The sequence below is a fragment of the Tupaia chinensis genome, unplaced genomic scaffold (genome assembly GCF_000334495.1).
Source record: "Tupaia chinensis unplaced genomic scaffold, TupChi_1.0 Scaffold000047_1, whole genome shotgun sequence".
NCBI lineage: Eukaryota > Metazoa > Chordata > Mammalia > Scandentia > Tupaiidae > Tupaia > Tupaia belangeri.
In genome coordinates this window covers 4,033,017-4,054,921 of record NW_006159505.1, presented here as the reverse complement: position 1 = coordinate 4,054,921, position 21,905 = coordinate 4,033,017, and the positions used below count along the sequence as shown (strand labels likewise).

The window sequence follows — 21,905 nt, the reverse complement described above, 5'->3', positions numbered from 1 at the left end:
GTTCTTGGGGGCTCTGATCCATGACGGCTTAGAAACCAGAGAAACCCACAGCAGTTAAGACTGTGAACCTCTGCAGTTCTGTTCCTTGATCAAGACCATGACTCCATTTTTTTCACATCTTCTTTCCTTTTATTGAAAAAAATTTTAGAAAATGGCAGTCGATAAAAGGGCACAAACAAATCAACAGGGGTATGCTAGTGGAAAACATGGATGATATAAAACTGAAAACGCCACTGGCTGCTTTAATTGGTTCAGAGCACAAAATGTAACAGGCAGAAGGTCTGTTTTAAACAAATTAAAAAGCTATGTTTTCTTTAATTCTCCCTCAGTCAGAAATACACACACCCACAAAAATGGTGTGTGAACAAAAGCTGTCATACGCAAGAAGGTGTATTCTGAAATCTTCTGCGAAACAGCTGCTGAAGCAGAAATTAACACAGTCAACAACAGGGTAATTTTAAAAACGAAGTCTTCAGATGCTGCGTGGCAAAGCTATCCTATATAGAGTACTAGATATAAAGGGAAAAGCTGTTTGACTTTGAGCCAAAATGCTTTTCCAGAAAAGCAAATTGGAATGCATTTGGCAGACTAAGGAGGCTACAGCTAGACATCAGAAGTACAACTCCTCACAGCTGTTCTAGAAAATCCTACTTATCCAGAAGGGATTAAAGTTGCAGGATAAAACAGGGACATTTTTAACAGTTCTTACTTTACCCATTGTAAGTTCTGCTTCTCCCCCCACCTCCCCCAACCCAGCAATTCAGCATGATCCAGCAGAAAGTGGGCTGTGTTCAGAATCGGCTACTTTATTTTTCTTTCTGTAGCAAGACTGTCATGGAGCCTGGATATTTCAGGCTCATATGCATCCATGACCAGTGTCCCGCTGTGGTCAAAAAACTTTGCGATGGACTTGGTGAACTCAGCTTCTCGCTGCTGCTTTGTTCTCCCGCTGATGAAGGTCAGCTTCAGGGTGTATTTGTCATCAAACCTAAGCATGAGGCAAAGGTGACAAGTCAACAACCAGACAGCTCCAAGCAGCAACACTTCAGCAACAGTGCTTCCAAAGAACACAGATAAATCGGGCACTGGTGACATAAGGGATATATACATCATTTAAAAATAAAACAAAGACCTAGGATCTTTATCAACACTATCATTCGATATTCAACTCAAATAAGCATATTTATCATATACTAGGTCAAATGATAGGCTCCCATGCTACCGATGAGGTATCTATTGAAATGATGTCTATGTATTTCTGTTCTTCACTAGACTGGAGGGTTCCTGAAGGGATGAATTTTTGTCTTGTTTTCTACTCTTAGTCTGGCACCTGATGGGTCAATCAAATTTTTATGAGTGAATGAAGAATGCTTGCTTTCAAGGATGCACCCCAGTTCCAGGCTGCTCGGTGCTTGGACTCTGTAATCAATCTAGCTCTAGGTTCTTTAGCTCTGACCCCAGGCCAGGGATACCAACTGCTTTACGATGTGAACTTCAGATATTACTTAGCTACACCTTAAGGTACCTCGTGGGCCTTTATTATTTCCACCCAGTCGAGCAAGTTTAATGACTCAACCTCTGGAAGGCTGACATCTCCTACCTACCTCCAACAAACCCTTGTTTTTGTCTGTCTATAAGGGTCCATTTCAATAGTTATCAAACGATTATCTTTAGATGAAGCAGTGTCTGGAGGCTCTATTTCTGTATGTTTAAAAAGAGATTGTGGTCACGATGAGAACAATACCAACAATAAAGTAGTACTCCAAACACAGTTCAACAAACTGTCGGTCTAGGCAGTAACTCCCAATGTGGGTAATTAGTAGCGAAGGTCCTTGAATTGTTTTCAACACCTCAAAGACTTCCTCAAGTTCTGACCAACAGTGGCAAACTGCCTGGGCTCCGGTATCTAGTGTACAGTAAATGGTCAAAGAACTCACACACTGGAGTGTGGCTACGATGAGAAACAGATGAGTAAATAATTTTAGTTCCTTGTGACCAGGGGTAATGGGGTAAGCATTAAACGCTCATTAGAGTACCCAAGATCTGGCCAGAAGGTGGCATGGTAGTTGGGGTACCGGACTCCCATGTGACCAACAGTTTGGGTCCTGATCTGGCAGCTTGAAAGTCACATCAGGCATGTGTACACACGTGTGCATGCATGGCCCAAGAGGAGAATGGAGGAGAAAGGATGTGGTGTGGCTATCCTCCCTGGGAGGGAAGGGTGATTTCTCACTTTCTGTCTACCGCTGGTGAGCGCATATGCTCTATGGCAAAAATCTAAAAGAAAAAAACCCAACAACTTTAAATAATGATTACTTCTGGGGCCAGCAGGTGGCAGAGTGGTTAAAGCACTAGACTCCCACATAATTGGCTACAGTTTGAGGCCTGGATCCAGTGGCTTAAAATTCACACTGGGCATGTGTGTGTGCATGCCCAAAATCCCAAGAGGAGAATGGAAGAAAAGGGGTTGTGGTGTGGCCATCCCCCAGAAGGGTGATTTCTTCTTTCTGTCTCTCGGTCTCTGTCTCTCCAGTGAGCGTGTACGTCCTATAGCAAAAATCTCTCTCTCAAAAAATAATATGCTATTTCTATTGGGTCGTCAGAAAAGTCATGATGCATTTTTGTACAGAAAAAAAAATAGAGACAAGCAGATGGTGTAGCGGTCACATCGCTGAACTCCCACAGTTCATGTCCTGGACCCAGAGGCGTGAAACTCACACCAGCCATGTGTGCATGCAGGCTCAAGATCCCAGGAGGAGAACGGAGAAGCAACTATAGCATGGCCATCCACCCCCCCGGGGGGGGGTTTCTCACTTTCCCTGTCACTGTCTCTGTCTCTCTCTCTGGTGAGTGCAAGTGTCCTAAGGCAAAAATCTCTAAAACAAACAAAAACCTAGAATTACCTAGTCTATTCTAAGGTATGTCAGGGAAGTCTTCTCAGAAGATGATAAGGAGTTAGCTAGGCGATTGTTTAGTCAGAGAAATAACTAGGTATAAAGGTGTAGGATGGTCAGGAGGCCAGAAGAACTTGGCAAATTGCAAATTCCACAATATTGCTAGAGAAAGACTTTTTAAAGACTGGATCTTGCTATTGTCATGATCCTGCCTCTCTGACAGGATCTCGCTACACTGCCCATGCTGTCCATGACTCATGGTCCTCCTGCCTCAGCCTCCTGAGCAGCACCATGTCCCACTTTTAGGGTGAGCTGGGAATCAAACCCAGGTGCCCCAGGCCTGCCAAGTCACAGCATCAAACAGCATGTGCCTTTGTGGTCAGGCCAGAATATGCTTTGGAAGAGGCATAAAAGAGGACTGGCGATGTATCTAAGGGGCAGATGTCCAAGGACTTTGTATGCTGGAGTGTTAAGAGTTTGGACTACATAGGAACATGCTAGAGAGCACGTATTTTGTGCTAGGTGAGCAATGGCAGCTGGTGTGTGAAACCTTCCATTGCCATTTTCACATCGCAGGACCTGGCAGCTATGGAACAAGACACCAGAGTCAGGCACTATTAACCTCCAAGTCACCACAAGGCCAGGGTAGAGAGATGGCCAGGGCAACAGATCAAGTACACTCAAATAAGCACATTTATCATATGCTGGGTCCCAGTAAGAATATAGCAACTGGCAATATCATCAAGAAATGTGGAAAAATATACACTGCTAGTGGGATTATAAAATGGTGCAGCCACTTGGGAAAACTGTGGCAATTCCTCAAACAATAATAATATTCTCCTAGATATATCACATGAAAACTTATGTCCACATGAAAACTTATAAACAAAGTTTATAGCAGTGTTATTCCTAATAGCCAAAAGGTAGGAATAATACAATGCCTGTCAACTGACAAACAGATAAACAAAACATGGTATATCTGTGCAATGGAATATATTTGACCATAAAAATGATTAAAGAACTGGTACATGCTACAACATGGATCTACCTTGAAAACACTACACTAAGAAGCTAGACACAAAAGACCACTGCCTGTAAGCTTCCATTCAGATAAAAAGTCTGTAGAAAGGAAGGCTATATATAGATTTGTGGGTGCCTGAGGTTGGGAGGAAGGGGGAATAGGGCAGTAACACCTAAAGAGTACAGGACTTCTTTCTGAGCTGATGAAAATGTTCTAAAAGTAACATGGTAATGACTATAAAAACCTGTAACCAAATGAGAAAACTGAGATGTACAACTCAAATGGGTGCATAGTACGGCAGGTGAACTGTAACTTAATAAAGCCATTACAATGACATATACTGGGGGCCAGAAGGTGGTGTGGTGGTGAAGACGCTAGATTGCCACATGACTGACCATGGTTTGAGCCCAGATCCGACGGCTTGAAAATCATGCCAGGCACATGTGCATGCATGTCCAAAATTCCAAGAGAATGGAGAAGGGATTATGGGAGGGTGATTTCTTACTTTCCCTCTCTGTCTCTCACTCTGGCGAGGACATGCGCCCTATGACAAAAACCTAAAGAAAAAATAGTGCTAGGATTTAGAATTCAGCAACTCTGTCTCAGTGGCCTGATAGAGGATGCAGATTTATGTTGGAACAGCTAGGTACCCTGCCAGGAAATAAAGAACTAAGCTGCAACATCAGGGTGAAGGTCTGCTCCTCCTGCACAGGCATCTCCTGCTGGCAATGAAGAGGTCAGTTGGTACGTATGCTATACTTACCTACATCTATGCAAATAACTGTACTTCGAATATGAGGGCCTACTATGTGCTAGGAAATATGGAGTATATTTTTAGGATAGTGACAAAGAACATAAATGCTGGGCTCAACCTGGGCTGGAATTCTGGGCGATAAGGCCCTTATTTAACTTTTTGGACCTGTGTTTTTTTTTTAAATTATGGCAGTTTAAAAATTTTATTGCTAGAAGGTACATGCACTTGGCAGGGGGAGGTAGCATCCCCCACGGGGTGTAGTCATACCACAATAATTTTTCCTCTAGTTCTCCATTCTGTTAAGATTTTAGGCACACACCGCACGCATGCTTAGCATGTTTTTCAAGTGGCTGGGATCTGGCTTACCAGGCACAGGGCTTAAGCTACTGTGCTATGGAACTAGCCCAGAGTCTGTGCTTTTATCCATAAAATGGGTACTCTAGGTTTAAAATGCATTTAGCATAATATCCAATGTGCAACAAATGCTCAATAGCTTGCTATTATTACAACTGCATCTCATCTTTCTAACAACATAGTCATCCTTTACTCTCCTGAGAAATCATTTTTAATCTCCCTGAAGCTGAGATACCTTACATGATTTATTAAAATTCACACAGCTGGGACCAGCAGTTAGCGTAATGGCTATGTCGCTGGACTCCCAAGTAGTCGACCGCGGTTCACACACCGGACCCGGTGCCTTAAAACTCATGCCAGGCGCGTGTGCGTGTGCGTGTGTGCTCAAGATCCCGAGAGGAGAACGGAGGAGAAGGGATTGCAGCATGGCCATACCCCCTGGGGGGTGATTTCTTGCTTTCTGTCTCTCTGTCTCTCTCTCTCTCTCTGTCTGGCGAGCGCACGCGCCCTATAGCAAAAACCTCTCCAAAAATAAAAATTAAAAAAAATAAATAAATAAAAGTCACACAGCTTAGAAAGAGACTGAGGCAACCAAAAATAAAAATTAAAAAAAATAAATAAAGTCACACAGCTTAGAAAGAGACTGAGGCGTAGTATGAACCAAGTCTGGGTATCTACAAAGAACTTGCATATCAGCTACACAGTAACACCACTACTGGTCAGAAACAGACCGGACTGTGATGCTCCAGGGCTCCCTTACTGCATTCATGAAGTGTAGTTGAGATTATGGAAGCACAAAAGCTAACAAGGTCTTCAAAGATAACTACTCACACTTTTCACCTTTGTAGTTCTGCACTCTAATTGTCTCAGCTAATTGGCCAAAGAAATCAGAGAATCTTTCTTCCACAGGCACCTTTACCTACAGTTTATTCTCAGAAGCATTTCTGTGCTAACGCGATCACAGAATGGCAGTGCAAGGAAAAACCTTCTGGATCATTCCCACTCCTTTCTCCATTTTACATGGTTAGCACTATGATCTGCAGAGCGGGCACAGAGCAATCCATTGTTGATAACGCCACCCACGGTAAATCCAGTAACCGGCTTTAAGAATCTGCGAGAAGAGTCATACCTTTTGAGACTGGAAGACAGCTGCCAAATATCATCAGGATCCATCCCTGTGGGATCTTTCCGGTGAGCCACAAGAAAGATGCTCTTCTCCTTATACGAGGTGTAAATGGTCAGAATTCCCATCATCACAAAATAGGTTCAATAAAGTTAAGGGAAAAGTACAAACATAGAAACCAAACACAACCTGACAAGCAGGAGCTACATAAACTCGCACAATACTGTCAAAGAGGACAGTCGCTTTTGTCTTGCTACAAAAACATTTAAGAATTTAGTACTTTCATCCTTATATTTATGTACCAAGTGAAGCAAGCTCTCTCTGGCTAATTCTCCAAACATCTCCAAGTGGAAGGCAAAGAAAAAGATACAGAGCATAAACCAATTCTCTTCTTTTATGTTCAAGGACATGTTCACAAAAAAGATCTTGGTACCTAGTTTGTCAAAACTCTGTTCTAACTATGCTTCTCTATGAAATACACAACTAATAACTGTGGACTAATTTCAAGGGTCATTAGAAGAGAAAAAGAACTTCAGATTAGTTTACTCTAAGAGCAATTACTTCTCAGGTATGTAGAGACTTCTATTCAGCCTTTGACATTATCAATGACCTATTTAAGCACTTACTGTGTGTCAGAAATTGGCGTAAGAGCTTTGTGCATATTGTGTCATTCAAATTTTATGGATAGGAGATGCAGGAAGGATGGTGCAAAGTGTATAGAGCTTGGAGTGAGACAGTCCTACACTTGGAATCTTGGCTTTTAAGCAGCATAACTACAACAAATTACTTTCTGCCTCAAGTCTTACCATCCTTGCCTCTAAAACGGGGATAATACTTTTAAAAATTGTCATATAGTTTTGAGATAAGGAAACTTCGGAAAATTTGTGGAAAACTCAGTGGTAGCATAGTAATGCACTATTCAGTTTAGGCTAGATCCACATAGAAGATCACATGTTTGGTTCCCCAGCTGATCCATAGCATACCAGACAAGCATCCTCGTACTCTCAGCTGCTGGAAAGCCTGAGGGAACTGTGACATGAGATCCTGTTGGGGAGAGCACTTGTATCTCTCTCTCTCTTATGGAGAAAATGAATGGACTTAAAAAAAAAGTTTGTGGAAAGGAAATTAAAGTACAACTTTATTTTGGTGAAAAAAAAAAAAAATCCGAGAACACATGGCATAACAGTTATGTCACTGGACTCCCACAGTCAACTGCAGTTCGAATCCCAGACCCAGCACGTTGAAATTCATGTCGGGTATGTGTGCATGCGTGCCCAAGTTCCCAAGAGGAGACAGCAGCTTGGCCATTCCCCATGGTGGATCATTTCTCTCTTTCTGTCTCTGGTGAGCACACACACCCTGTAACAAAAATCTAAAATAAATAATCCATGCATTATTTTTTCATAACATGTATTTTCCATAAACTTTTAAAAGATGAGTGTGTGTGTGTGTGTGTACATAGAAGGTATTTGTAATGGAAGTCACTACTACTAGTCATGTGCTGTATATGACAGCGATCTCCTAAGGAGCATACAGGCTGTACCATATAGCCTAGGTATGCAGCTGGGTTTGTGTAAGCACACTCTATGATGTTCACACAATGACAAAATGGTCTAGAGATCCATTTCTTGGAGTATGTCACTATGAAGCCATGCATGGCTGCATATTTGAAACTGACATTATTACAAAAATGAGAGGATCTCATTTTAAACAAATGAAGTACCATCGAGACAGTTCTCTTAGGAGGCTATATTATTATTTTTGGGGAAAGATTTTCGCTATTGGGAGTATGCACTTGCTGGAGAGACAGAAAGTGAGAAATCACCCACTAGAGGGGATAGCCATGCTGCAATCCCTTCTTCTCTATTCTCCTCTTGGGATTTTGGGCACATGTGCACACACACCGAGCTTGAGTTTCAAGCCTCCAGGTCTAGGACTCAAACAGTGGTCGGTCATGTGACGCCATCATTACACCATCTGCTGGTCCTGAGGCTGTATTATTTTTAATAATGTTGCCATGACTGTTCGAACATGTTCTTTTTTTAAAAAAAGATTTATTTATTTAATTCATTTATTGTTATTAGTTTTTAATTTGACCAGACAGAGACAGAGAAAGGGAAAGCAAGCTGTCAGGTCTGGGACTCAAACCTTGGTCAGCCATGTGGGAATCTAGCGCCTCTGTCCACCATGCCACTTGCTGGCTCTGAAACGTGTTCTTTGAAACTTTTCTGAGAACTGTATCCAGAACCTATGACATACTCTTTTGAAATGCCTTAACAGTGAAAAATTCATATTAGGATGATTATTCTGATTATAGAAAAAAGTAAAGAATCACTTGTTGACACTTTTGAGACGATGATTTGGGATCAATTTAGATAATTACATTGACCAGGACCTATGGTATTAGATAGCGGGTATTATTAGGTTGTCAGAAAAGTCAAGATGTATTTTTAAAAATGTTTTTCTGGGACCAGAGATGGCGTAATGGCTATGTCGCTGAACTCCCATGTAGTCAACCACAGTCCAAGTTCCGGACCCAGTGGCTCAAACTCACACTGGGCGCCTGTGTGTGTGTGCCCAAGATCCAAAGAGAATGGAGAAGGGATTGCAGCGTGGCCATCCCCCCAGGGGGTGATTTCTCACTTTCTGTCTCTCTGTCTCTCTCTGTCTTTCTGGAGAGCTCATGTGCCCTATAGCAAAAACCTCTAAAAAATAAATAAAATGTTTTTCTATGCAAAAATGTGTCACGACTTTCCCAACCACCCAACAGATGGTTCGCGTTCTCTAAAGTAAGTTTCCAAAGTGGTTTTTACATCCTTTCAAGTAATGGAACATTGTTTTAAAAAATAAACTGCCTACCAGAATGATTTATTTTAAACAACCAGTAAGTTGATGATAGATTAGACCTTAAGAATAAGGTAAATGGCTGCTCTGTGGTGCAACAATTAAGTCCTGAACAGAGGAGGCCTGACCCCACACGGCCAACTAGGGTCCAAGTTCCTGCACTGGCAAGCACTGCCCAGGATCCTGACAGGATGAAGAACTGGAGGCCTGTGGCATGGCCAGGCCCTGTTGGGAGGTACCTTCCCTGGCCCTACCATTCCACACACAACACTCTGACATAAAACGAAGATAATAAGGTAGAGCTGTGTGTACTGATGTGGAAGGATGTCCAATATACCTTTTAGTTAAAAATAAAGTGCAGAGGCCAAAAGGTGGTGCAGAGGTAAAGTGTGACCCTCTGTAAGGTACTCTCACATAAGAAGTTCCCAGTTCAAGTCCACAGACTTCCCTGCGTGCCCATAATCTGGAGCTTGGAGAAGGCTGGGGATAGACTGTGGCATAAGGATCCTGCTAAAGTGCTGCCCCTTCTCCATCTCTCTCACTCACAGAATAAATAAAAACTTTTAAAATGAAGTGGAGAACAGTATGTACAGATTGATGGGGAGGGAACCACACAAAAATACTGTTACTATGAACCTGCACAATGTTTGTAATGATAGTATAATAAAATATCTCTGTATTTGACTTCTTGAGAAATAACCAAGCTGGGTATAACTATGATTCTAAGTTTATCATGAAAAGAAGGAAAAGGGAACTGTTGCATAACAAATGCATGATAAAATCTCTCAATCTATGCTAATTCTGAGTATGTATTATTCATATTTATAAAATAAGCAGCAGTCACACAGTCTCAAAACACTTAAGTTCTTATTAGCCCCAGATCACAAATACCTTCGACTTTAAACCCTCATTCTTAGATCCAGAATAGGATCTTAATCACACTGCAACGTTAGCCACACCTGTACCTCATACTCCATACGTACCTTCTGATCCAGCCCCTCAGCTTGGAGGAAACCTAACACAAATTTTAACCCCCCCAAAATCAGCCCCCCCCCCAATATCCTGGATTACGTGGTTTGAGGCAGCCAGGTCTAACAGAAAAAGTTATGGGCTAGAAAATAAGAGCTTGGGGGCCAGCAGGTAGTGTGGTGGTTAAAGGCACTGGACTCCCACATGGCTGACCATGGTTTGAGTCCTGGATCTGGTGGCTTGCTTTCTCTCTCCCTCACTCTCTCTCACTTAGTCCCTCTCTGGTCAAATTAAAATAAAACTTTAAAAAGAAAAAGCTATTATTGTATGTTTTGCTAACAAGTGTTCACATTAAGATTATAATAGCCTCTAGATTAATAAAGTAAAGTGAATCACACATAAAATAACCTAATTAAACCTAAAATATTAATGGTTATTACAGAAATTTACAGATATCCACAGTTCATGTTAAATTCTTAAAAAAAAAAAAAAAAGAAAAAGAAAAAAAAATGGCCAGAGGGCACATGTGCAGGTGCAAGAGAAACAGAATGAGAGAGATGGACACCCTCATAGGGCTTGGTCACGCTACAATCCCCCTTTCTCCATTCTATCACATGTGCCCAACATGTTTATCAAGGTGCCATGGCTGAGATTCATGTGGGATCTGGCTCCTTTCACACACCACTTAATCACTGTGCTACAAGGCCACATCATAATGTTAAAATTCTAACACTATCAGACCCTAAATGTTACGTTTTTGCAGGGAGCAGGAAGGAGTATCAGCAGTCAGCTCTGCCCTGGGCAGAACACCCTGATGGAAGGTTCAAAAAGCTGCACAAGGAGGCTAGCAGGTGGCATGGTGGTTAAGATTGACTACCACATGTCTAACCACAGTTCAAGTCCTGGACCCAGTGGCTTGAAAATCACATGGGGCATGTGTGTGCATGCCCAAAATCCCAAGAGGAGAACAGAGAAAGAATTGGGGCATGGCCATCCCCCGGAGGGTAATTCCTCACTTTCCGTCTCTCTGTATCTTTCTGTCTCACTCCTTTCAGGCAAATGCCCGTGCCCTATGGTAATAAATAAATCAACAGTTGCTCGAAAACAAATTTGAGCACAAGTAAAGGATATGATATGACGCATAAAGCCAAAACAGGCTTGGACTCTGGAAAGGGGTGCATATAATCCCAAATCAAAGCCACTATTGCAAAGAAACAGGAGATTGTACAGATGGTAAGGCGACCGTCAATTAGACCAAAGTTCTCCACATACTTGTATTTTTCCAGAAGTACCTAGAAAGAAGAACAATGAATCAATGTAACAAGAATGCTTCCTTATTAGTACCTGCTTTTATTCTTCAAAAAAAAAATTTTTTTTGGAGAGGTTTATGCTATAGGGCACGTGTGCTCACCAGAAAGACAGAGACAGAGAGACAGAAAATGAGAAATCACCCCCCCGGGGGAACAGCCACACCGCAATCCCTTCTCCATTCTCCTCTTGGGATCTTGGACATGCATACACACATGCCTTGTGAGTTTAAGCCACCAGGTCTGGCACTCGAACCGTGGTCAACTACATGGGAGTCCAGCAATGTAAACATCATGCCATCTGCTGGTCCCCCTGCTTTTATTCTTGATTTTTAAGATAAAAATTATGTTAAGAATCATATTAATTACCCAAGTAGTTCTCTCCAATTAGGATTTTACCACGCAATTCAATCCTTTATAAAGGATCCCAGAGAAAACATTCTCCAGGTCCACATATTCAAAAAATGTTTGAATGCTCAACTTTCCTCACAAGATACAGTTACAATTTTCTCTTCCTTTCACAAGTAGAGAGGTCTCATCATGGATAGGCCTTGTCTTCTACCTAAACCTTCTGTGTTCTGCTTCAATAGCTCTCACTCATGTTACCGAATCTCAAAAACAATGAATTATCAGCTTTCTTGAGATAGCTAACATGGTTTATACATTTTCCCCTACTTATCATGTGAGAATTTTAGAAACTGTTTTCAGACTAATTTCTAACACTAAGACCTAAGGTCACTCCGAGATACAGAAGAGGATCCACTAGAAGATGGGCCATCAGTTGTATACACGCTAAGGACCTTCTCAACAAAGTACCTTTTTAGCTGAATCATCCAAAGAATTTTTCACAGCTGATCCATCCCATTTGTCGATTTTCACAGGCTTATCATCAATCTTCCACTGCAAAACAAATAGCAAAGTTGTACATCAAGAAATTTGGCATCTTGGGGCCAGCAGGTGGCGTGGTAGTTGGGGACGCTGGACTCCTACATGGCCGACTGTGGTTCGAGTCTCAGATCTGGTGGCTTGTTTTCTCACTTTCCCTCTCTCTTTCACACTCTGTCCCTCTCTGGTCAAAATAAATAAATAAATAAATAAATAAATAGGAAGTGACAAGTCTGTTTAAAAAAAGAAATTTAGCATCTTACTGAAAGGAAAATAAATTACTTTCTTAAGAGCTTTCTCAAGAACATGTAATATTTATTTTGTTGATGCTGGAGAGCTAAAAGATAAAACAATTAGAAATCAGGCTAAAGGAGACTAGGTTGCTACAATCAAGTGGTACTCATCCGATGTGGCCAGTTTCTGTGCACAGAAATAAAAAATTTATAATGTCCACAACCAGGATACTTACATGGGCTACAGACTCTGAGCGTAAACTCACATATCCCACCCCCTTTTACCAAAATGTGAGCATAGAAAAGAGTGTTATTCATTCATCTTTTCATTCTGTGACCACAAAACTCAGGAAATATAATTATGTGAATTGAGATACCAGTAAAATGGTGAGTCTCCTTTAATGTATCTTATTAGCTAACAACCTGTACCTTTTACTAGCATGTCTTAACTTCAAGAAGCAAACCCAGTGGAATCTATGGGAAAGAATACTGAACTTTCAAGTACAGAGTCCCAGACCCCATCCATTATAAGTTACTTGTGTAACACTGGACAAACTCTGCTTCGGCATCTCTCATTTACAGAGGTCTAGAAAGTTTCCCAAACACTGCCCACCTGAGTCAAGTGACTGATTTATACACTGTTGGTAGAAGTTCAAATGTTACTACAACTGTAATTGAGTGCGTGTCAATTTAAAACACTGGGTTCAATTTCCCACTTCTGAGAATTATGTAATTGCACACATACGAAATAACACAGAAGGCTACTCACTACAGCATATTTATAATGGTAAAGAAAACAGAGGTAACTCAAGTGCTCATATACAGAAGACTCGTTAAACTATGGTATACCCAAATATCCTGTAAGAACGGAATATGGGAAGGAATGAGACTTCTCAGTATGTGCCTTTTTAAATACTGTAAATATATTATTCAGTAAAAATTTTCTCAAATATAAGTGCTTGGGGCCAGCAGGTGGGTGTGGTGGTGAAGGTGCTGGATTCCCACATGTCTGACCGTGGTTCAAGTACCAGACCTGGTGGCTTAAAACTCATGCTAAGCATGTATGCATGTGTGCCCCAAATCCCAGAATGTAGGAGAAAGGATTGCAGCGTGGTCATGGCCCCTAGGGGGGTGATTTCTTGCTTTTCCTCTGACTCACTCTCTCTCTCTGGCAAACGCATGTGCCCTATGGCAAAATCTTAAGGAAAAAAGAAAGTGACTAAGTGAATGCTGCAATATTGATTCTTACAGACTGCTAGCCTACTAATCAAACATGACATCCACTTTTAAAAATTCAAACTGAACCCAATAGCCAAAGAGCTCATTTATATTGTCAAATAAATTCCATTTCACAAAGAACAAGCAAAACAATGCACTTGTAGAACCAAATCCACAATAACATTTGAATTACCTATGAAATAAAGTCAGAATAAAATAATTTGAAAACTTGGGTCATTCTAAAAAGAAGAATCTGGGCCAGTCCGTGGCATGGTAGTTAAGGTAGCCAGATTCCACGTGGCCAACTGTGTGGTAAAAGTCTTGGACCTAGCTGCTTAAAAAAAAAAAAAAAAAACAACCCACACACACTGAGTGTGTAATACTCAAAATCCTGAAAGGAGAATGGAGGGGAGAGGAATGCAGCGTGGCCACCTCTGAAGGGTACTGTCTCACTTTTTCTCTTTCTCTCCAGTGACCACACGTGCCCTATAACAAATTTAAAAAAAATAATAAAATAAAAAATAAAGCCATAATCTCATAGAGACCCAGATATACCTCACTGCCTGCAGTGCATCAGAGAAAATAAACAGTCCTCTAAGTTCAGAGGATGATTTCTCAGCAATTTGTTGGGATGGTGGGGAGGAGCGCACAGGTCAAGAGCTGAAGCAGCCATTACAGCAAGTGTTGAAATAGCCTCAACTCCCACTCTACTGCCTGGTCCCTAGAAGCAATCTCCAGTAAGTGAAACAGGAACACCTCCCGTGAATTACATGAACCACAAAATAATTTGTGATAGGAGCATCATTTATTTTGTGTGCATGAAAAACCTTAGCCCACTTTAGACAGTATCTATCACAGGACAAAGAAACATTTAGAAAAAGCAGTTCTTGATAAGTGCTCATTTTTCTATTACTTTCCATGGTTCTCAAAAACAGCTCATCAATGACAATGTATGCTACTCCTCATGTTCTCTTCACTGTTACTAGGGCATTTTACAAGTTCTTTTTCCATTGTTCATATCCGCCAACACTAAGTACAAATGGTTTTTCTTTTGTAGTAACAGAAAACAAAGCAAAAGTTCATTTATTTCATGTGGAACCTCCTAGGATAAACCACAAAGCGCAGTGTGTAGGAAGAGTTCACATAGGCCTGAGACCGCCACCCTTGGAAAAGCCAGCTGCCAAGGCTGGCCCTTGGCTAGTGCCGTTCCCGCCACTGATGCACAACTTTCCAGTCACTCATGGAGCCTGCTTATATGAACAATGTCATTTATGCTGAATACTTTTCAGGGGTTTGGAATTTTGGCATGTGGCAGGCAGAGGGTGCCCACTTCACCAGCCCCTAACAAAAACCAGGCACTGAGTGTCTGGTGGGCTTCTCCAGCAGACAATGCTCCACACACAGGACAACACTCTGCAGGAAGGAAGCCTGTCCTGGAAGATTCCACTGGCAGAGGACTCAGAAACTTGCACTTGGTTTCCTCTTGACTCCATCCCATGTACCTTTTTCCTTTGCTGACTTTGCTCTGTACTGTTTCACTGTACTAAATCTTACACATGAATGCAATTGTATGCTGAGTCCTTCTAGCAAATCCCCAATCAGGGTGGACGGACAGATACCTGATATGGGTAGTGCTGCTAATTGACCCATGCCCTGAAGATTAAGGGAGCTAGATCCCACATGGCTGACCATGCACTTCAAATCCTGGCCTGGTAGCCTGAAAAACATGCGGGGCACATCTGTGCATGTGCGCCAGATTCCCACAGGATGGAGAAAAGGAGGACTGCAGAGTGACTAGGGAGTGCTTTCTCGCTTTCCTTCCATCGCTCTCTGGCAAGCACATGTGTCTTCTATAAAAACATCAATTTCTCATCTCATTCCCTCTTGCATATTGTCAGTACATGTATATTAACCACAACCGTCATTTTACTTACTTCGTTACTATTCATGCCAAGGTCATATGAGGTGTCCTCAAAAAGTTCAAGGAAAACACATACAGTGAAAAAACTATACATGGATTTCAAAATATTTTTGCACCAAAATAAAATTGTACTATAATTACATTTGTCTGTAAACTTCTTCAAGTCCCTGTGTATGTTACATAGTTTAGAGTAACCCCCTGTGGATTGTCTTTTCATTTCCTTGATTGTGTCCTTTGACATACAAAAGCTTTTAATTTTGTTTATTTATTTAGCTGTAGGGCACATGAGCTTACTAGAGACGGAGCGAGAGAGTGTGAGTGAGTGCACGCAAATAGAGAAAGTGAGAAATTATCTTCTGGTCTCAAGCTTTTAATTTTGATGAAGCTGAAAGTAAGGAGTTTTGAGAGGTTACAAAAGATCAGTTTGAAAAAAAAAAAAAAAGATCAGTTTGCAAAACAGTGTTAAAAAGCCAGAACCAGGGCCAGCAGGTGACATGGTGGTTAAGATGCTGTACTCCCACATGGCCAACCACAGTACATGTCCTAGACATGGTGACTCACTTTCTCTGTTTCTCTCTGGTGAGAGCATGTACCCTACAGCAAATTAAAAAGCCAGCACCTTAGGGCCAGCTGGTAGTATGGTGGTTAAGGTGGTTGGATCCCACATGGCCAACTGCATAGTTCAAGTCCCAGACCCAGTGGCTTGAAAAAAATGCCAGAGGGCCAGCAGGTGGTGTGGTACTTGGGGCGCTGGACATACATGGTCAACTGCAGTTTGAGTCCAGAACCTGGCCACTTGCTTTCTCACTTTCTCTCTCTCTGGCAAGTGTACATGCCCTATAGCAAAATTTTAAAAATAATAAATAAAACAAGATAATTCTTGAAAAGAAAAACACACCAGGTGCATGTACATACAGGCCCGAAATCCTAAGAGAAGAATGGAAAAAGGACTGTGGCATGGCCATCCCCTGTGGCAGGTGCTTTTTCATGCTCCATCCCCTCTCTTCCCAGCAAGTGCACTTGCAATAAAAGGGGGGGAAAAGGCAGTACCTTGTGTTCTTCAGGCACGAACATACACAATTAAAGTAATGCCACAAAACTATTCATCTTCCTTGCCAGAGCTAGGCCACAGGGCACACGCTTACTACTCCCAAGTCTGGCAAGCTTAGATACCACCTGGGAAAACAAGAGACATGACTTGTCTAAGGACCCATGGTTGGCACAGTCCAGGTCTCCCACCTCAGAATGGATGCTCGTCCCACCTGCATGTTGGCTAGCTCAGGGTCCACTCTGGTGGGGAAGCAAGGTACTAAGTAAGTAAAGAGCACTGGAGAAGCCAGGCTCTGGGAGTGTTACTGATTCACTGTGTGTAGTTGGGCACGCTATGTCATCCTCCCTCTCTAACTGCAGCCATGTCTACAAAATGAGGGTGAAGACAAGCTTCATATCTCCATTATAAACACTGTAGAATAACTACTATTAATAAAGTAAAAAAAAGTTAATGACGGACCAGAAGGGACTTAAAAAATCATTTAAAACAGTAGTTCTCAACCTGGAGGTTTAACTGTTAAAATGTAGAGGTAATAAACAGAAGTGTGTGGGAAACATGCAGATGTCCAGGTCCCATCTCTAGATTATGTGATTCGGGTCTAAAAGAAGGTCCAGAAATCTGTTACTTTTAACACTACCAAAGGGAGTCTGATGTAGGCAGTCTTCATACCATGTTCTGAAAAACATTTATGGAAATTGAAGCCCAGAATAACCAGCTATAAGGAACTGTATGTATATTGAGTCCTTCCTATGCACCAGACATCAGCTTTAAAGGTAAATCTATTAGCCCACTTTACAGATGAGGAAACTGAGATATGGAGAGATTCATTAACTTGCCCAAGAACACACACGTAGTAAGTGGTAGAGCCAGAATTCAAAACCAGTTAGACAGCCTGGTTCCTGAACTTGTGTTTTCAACTAAGATATTAAAGCTGTGCTTTAACATCAAGCTGGCAACTTAGCCAGGAGACAGAAATCCAGGCATGAGGTTAAAAGAGCCTGGAAATAGCTCCTAGAAAGCAAGGTTTAACAACACATATCAGTTTTAACCACTAAAACAAATTAAGCAAGCAGCTTTTCTTTATAGCTGCCACGTAGAATGAGATTCCTTCAAGAATTTTGGGCAAAAGAACTTACTACAATGATCTAAATTAAGCCATTCTGTGATGGAGGCTAGATCGCATTTGCATACTTACTTTTAAGATCAGGAAACAAGAACCACTGTGTTCTTGAAGTCAGTTTCACATGAGCAGAAATTCACATTTGCTTAGGGAAAGGTAGAAGCATATTTCCATCTCTTTATTACACCTCCCCCCAAAATGGATGATGGAGTGTGTATGAACATAAGAATGAGAGGGGCAGGAGGACCAGTAGTTGGCATAATGGCTATGTTGCTGGACTCCCATGTAGTCAACTGGGGTTCGAGTCCCGGACCTGGTGGCTTAAACTCACGCCGGGTGCGTGTGTGTGCGTGCCCAAGATCCCGAGAGGAGAATGGAGGAGAAGGGATTGTGGCATACCCAACCCCCTGGGGGGTGATTTCTAGCTTTCTGTCTCTCTTTCTCTGTCTTTCTGGCGAGTGCACGTGCCCTATGGAAAAAAATCTCTCCAAAACAAAAAAAGAGAATGAGAGGGAAGAGAAGGGAGAGGGAGGTATGCCCAATATAGAGCCTTGGCACACTATTCTATCCCCTCCCTCCAGTCCTCCAGGCCAGATCTTGGGCAATGGGTGTCCAGCATGTTTCAGGCCAACTGGGTCAGGAATTCAAACTGCAGTTCCCACTGAGATCCAGATTCACTTGAGTAGCTCATTACTGCTGTACCATGGAGCATGCCCATACATTTCTTTATGTAAGTGAAACTACAGCTGCAGAAATAAAACAACTCAAAAAAAAAAAAAAAAGACAAATCAAAGAAACCATATTAAAGGTAACAGCCTCTCATTCCTAGAGAACAAAAGCCTCTCTCTTCACTGACCTGCTCCATAAGAGTCACCTTTCCCCCATGTTCTCTCCCATAACACTCTCAGTTTCAGACAGAGGCACCATTCCCTAAAGCTGTTCTGACGACTGAGGTGAAAGATCTGAAGTTTTCTTCTCTGCTAAGTTCAATGATGCCAAGTATTTATTCTGTGTTAACCACTATAGAGAAACCCTCATGGGAAACTGGACAAATAATTGGTGGATGATATAAGATAGTATGTCATATTAAGTGACAGGTTATCCCACATGCAGTAAGTGCTAAAGAAATTCAGAAAGGGAACAGCTCAATGGAAGGCTGAAGTGAAGCTTCCCAAGGAAAAACACCTAAACAGCTCCTATTTTCTCTCTGATGTCCCTCAACTTCTTGGTTAAATCTTCCAAGTGCTACTCTGTGCTTCCTTTGATCGATTTCTGCTTCTCAAGTTGGAGTTCTCAAAGCCTTGTCATTCTATTTTATATAGCCTTTTACAGAGACTATTACCCAATTGTATACAACTCAGTCCTTACAAGGAGCCTATAAAATGTGTGTCTACAATGTTTACCTACAAAAACTGAATGTCAGTAACATCATGATTCATCTAAGACCACACAGCTTTTAACATATGGTGGTACAACTGTCTTTCTTCTCACAAAATCCTATACACTAGTACAGCATATAGTCATACTAGAAGGTTTTGAATTTCCACCTCTCTAAACAAATCTGAATGACTGTCTTAATAATCACTTTACATAGTCTCAAAAACTTCAACAGCTTCCTACTTCTTTCAAACAAAACAAAACGTTAATTTTCTTTTTCCCATTAGAGAGACAAGCACCTTGAACTCTCATTGTGCCACACCACTGCAACCCCAGCCACCTAGGATCATGGGTACATGCACCATGAGCACAAGCATTAGGGCGTACAGATCAACTGAGGAACCAACATGCAATATTCCATACGGACCCAACTTAATTTAAGCAGCGTGTTACAGCTGTATCACTGAGCCAGCCTCCGTACTACTATTTTGAGCAATCCATGCCCTCCTCAGTCTGATTCTGCCTATATGTCGCTCCAGTTCCCTTAGAGAGCCTGCCAGTCAACTCGTTACCTGAGAAACATCAGGCACCATCACATTCTATACCTTTGCTCAAGATGCCTTTCTCACCTGGTATACCTGTCCTCTCCCATCCTCCCTCCCCAAATAAAGTTCCAGTTCTTTCTTTCAGACATGAAGGTTTTCCTTGGGACCCTCACCCTTTTCAGTTAGACCTCAGGGGTCTTTCTCATCTGTAAAAAGAGTACATGAATACTCTGTACTCTTTTAAAAACACTGAATATGTTGAGTGTTCCATTTCTTGTATTTATCTATAAGGCCATCGTAAATGTCATGACTTATTTTTCTATGCAAAAATGCATCATGACTTTTCTGGCAACCTAAAATTTCAAGTACTCTGGCGGTAGGTTTCTTGATTTAGTCCTCCACCATCACACATTTATACTGGACTCTGTGAGTTATACTTGATAATGTATATCATCTTATTATTTGACTCTCCCAAAAACCCTGTGATACAGGTATCAGAGGTTCTTATTTTACAGATGAAGATTAACTTCGTGATGTTAACTGACTTGCCAGTCTTCTTACTGTTTGCAAGCAGCAGAAATACTTTAACACCAAGATCATAGGACCCCTAAATCCAGGTTCTTTCAGTAACACCATGATGCCAAGTACTTCACAGTAATCACTTCTTCTGCAGAATGCCCAGGCTTCAGGTTCGATAGTGATCCAAGTAGGGAGAAAAACAAAAGCAGTCAGCTGGCTAGGATGAACTCAGGCTGTGAGATGCTCACCCAAGAGGAAGACAGAATTTCTCTACAAAAATGACTACCAAATTCCAATATCCTCACTTGTCTTGAACCAATTTACCATGCCAACATCCAGAATATGTACTTGACTCTTCAGAAGGGTTATGAGTTTAAGAACCACACAATTCAAAATCACTAACACCCAAAAAGACAAGCAAAGGGACCAGCAGGTGTAGCATACTGGTTAAGACACTGGACTCCCATATGGCTGACATGGTTCCAGAGTCCAGGATCAAGTGGCTTAAAACTCCCAACAGGTGCCTGTGCAAGCATGCCCAAGATCTGGGAGAAGAAGACTGTGGTGTGGCCATCCCCTCTAGGGGGTAATTTCTTGCTTTCTGTCTGTCTCTCTGGTGAGCACACGTGGCCCTTACAGCAAAAATTTCTCCCAAAAAAAGACAAGTAAAAAAGCATCTGGATCTGAACCCCTGGACATGATCATGTAGACATTTCTCAAGTATCTACCATACTTTAGACACAGAAACATCTGCAAGTGGTTTCAATTAAAGCCAACATTTCTCACTGTTTACTATATTAAAGACACTCAGCTTAATTAACACCTTTCATCAGATTAACCTAGGGCCTGACACCAAGAGAACCAGAAGGAATTTTAGAATATATTAAGGCTAAATTCTTCATTTTGCAGATGAGAAAACAGAGGCAGAGCAAGCATATTTCAAGGTCACAGAACTAGTTAGAGGCAGAGCCAAGCCTGAGCTCTCCCTTCACACAACGGTTTCTTCCCGGATGTCAAGAAAAGTGCAAGACGGGCTAAGGCAGGAGCAATTTTCCTTTTTCTATTTTTCTCCCCTTTTAAGCCCTTAGTGCTAGGACTTTGGTTTAAACAATCCGATGAGGGGAGGGGGAAAGTAGCAAGCACGAGCAGGTGGCAGTGCACTTGGTGGCATGCGGGATGGGGAGGGGGACACAAAGGGCAGCGAAGGCAGGAGGAAGAAAAAAGTCTTTAGGGCTTCCTGTCAGCCATCAGGGGGAAGTCAACATGCACTCACGTAAATATTATATTTTCAGTAAGCAAAAGGACAAGGAGCACTTTGAAATCTGTTAGCTGTACGCAAGGGAGATGATGGTGGGGGTTTGGGGGATACGGACTTGGAGCGGATTCTTTCACTCCTTTGGGCTTTAGTTTATCCCGTCGGCGACATGGGCACTTTGAACGGTGGCCCGCAGCACCACAGGGGAAGCGATGGCCACGCTGAAATGTGGGACCAATCCCATTACCCGAAGCAAAGGGTGTCAGCGAAAAGGACCAGGAAAGCTCCAGAGGAAGAAAGGAGATCTAAGGAGGAGAGTCCGGGTTACAGCTGGCCAGGGTTCCCACAGTGGGCAAGACCAGGGCTCCCCTCCAACAGCCACAGAATATAAGGGGGATGGGACGGCGGGGGGCTCGCAGAATATAAGGGGGATGGGACGGCGGGGGGCTCGGCTCCTTCCGGGCCTCCCCACGGCTCAGCGGTCCCCAGGAACCGGCTCCTCACCTTATCCAACA

The 21,905-nt window shown here is 42.2% G+C and overlaps 1 protein-coding gene across 1 annotated transcript; it reads right to left on the bottom strand.

Annotated features, from left to right (window-relative positions):
* Window positions 1-420: 420 nt before the first annotated feature.
* On the bottom strand, window positions 421-12,953 carry SPCS2 (signal peptidase complex subunit 2). The gene is made up of 5 exons (XM_027774531.1): window positions 12,921-12,953; window positions 12,083-12,166; window positions 11,091-11,251; window positions 6,153-6,287; window positions 421-988 (listed from the first exon to the last, which is right to left on the bottom strand). The coding sequence occupies exons 1-5, from the start codon at window positions 12,951-12,953 to the stop codon at window positions 802-804; spliced, it is 600 nt and encodes a 199-aa protein (XP_027630332.1). The 3' UTR covers window positions 421-801.
* Window positions 12,954-21,905: the final 8,952 nt, after the last annotated feature.

Excerpts from the sequence above, each read along its gene's own strand:
- SPCS2 (XM_027774531.1), bottom strand. The coding sequence starts at position 12,953 with ATGCCGAAGCAGAGTTTGTCCAGTGTTACACAA. Across the intron at positions 12,167-12,920 it reads GTTTGTCCAGTGTTACACAA|TGGAAGATTGATGATAAGCC; the intron begins GTAACTTATAAT and ends TTTGTTTTGCAG. Across the intron at positions 989-6,152 it reads CTGTCTTCCAGTCTCAAAAG|GTTTGATGACAAATACACCC; the intron begins GTATGACTCTTC and ends CCTCATGCTTAG.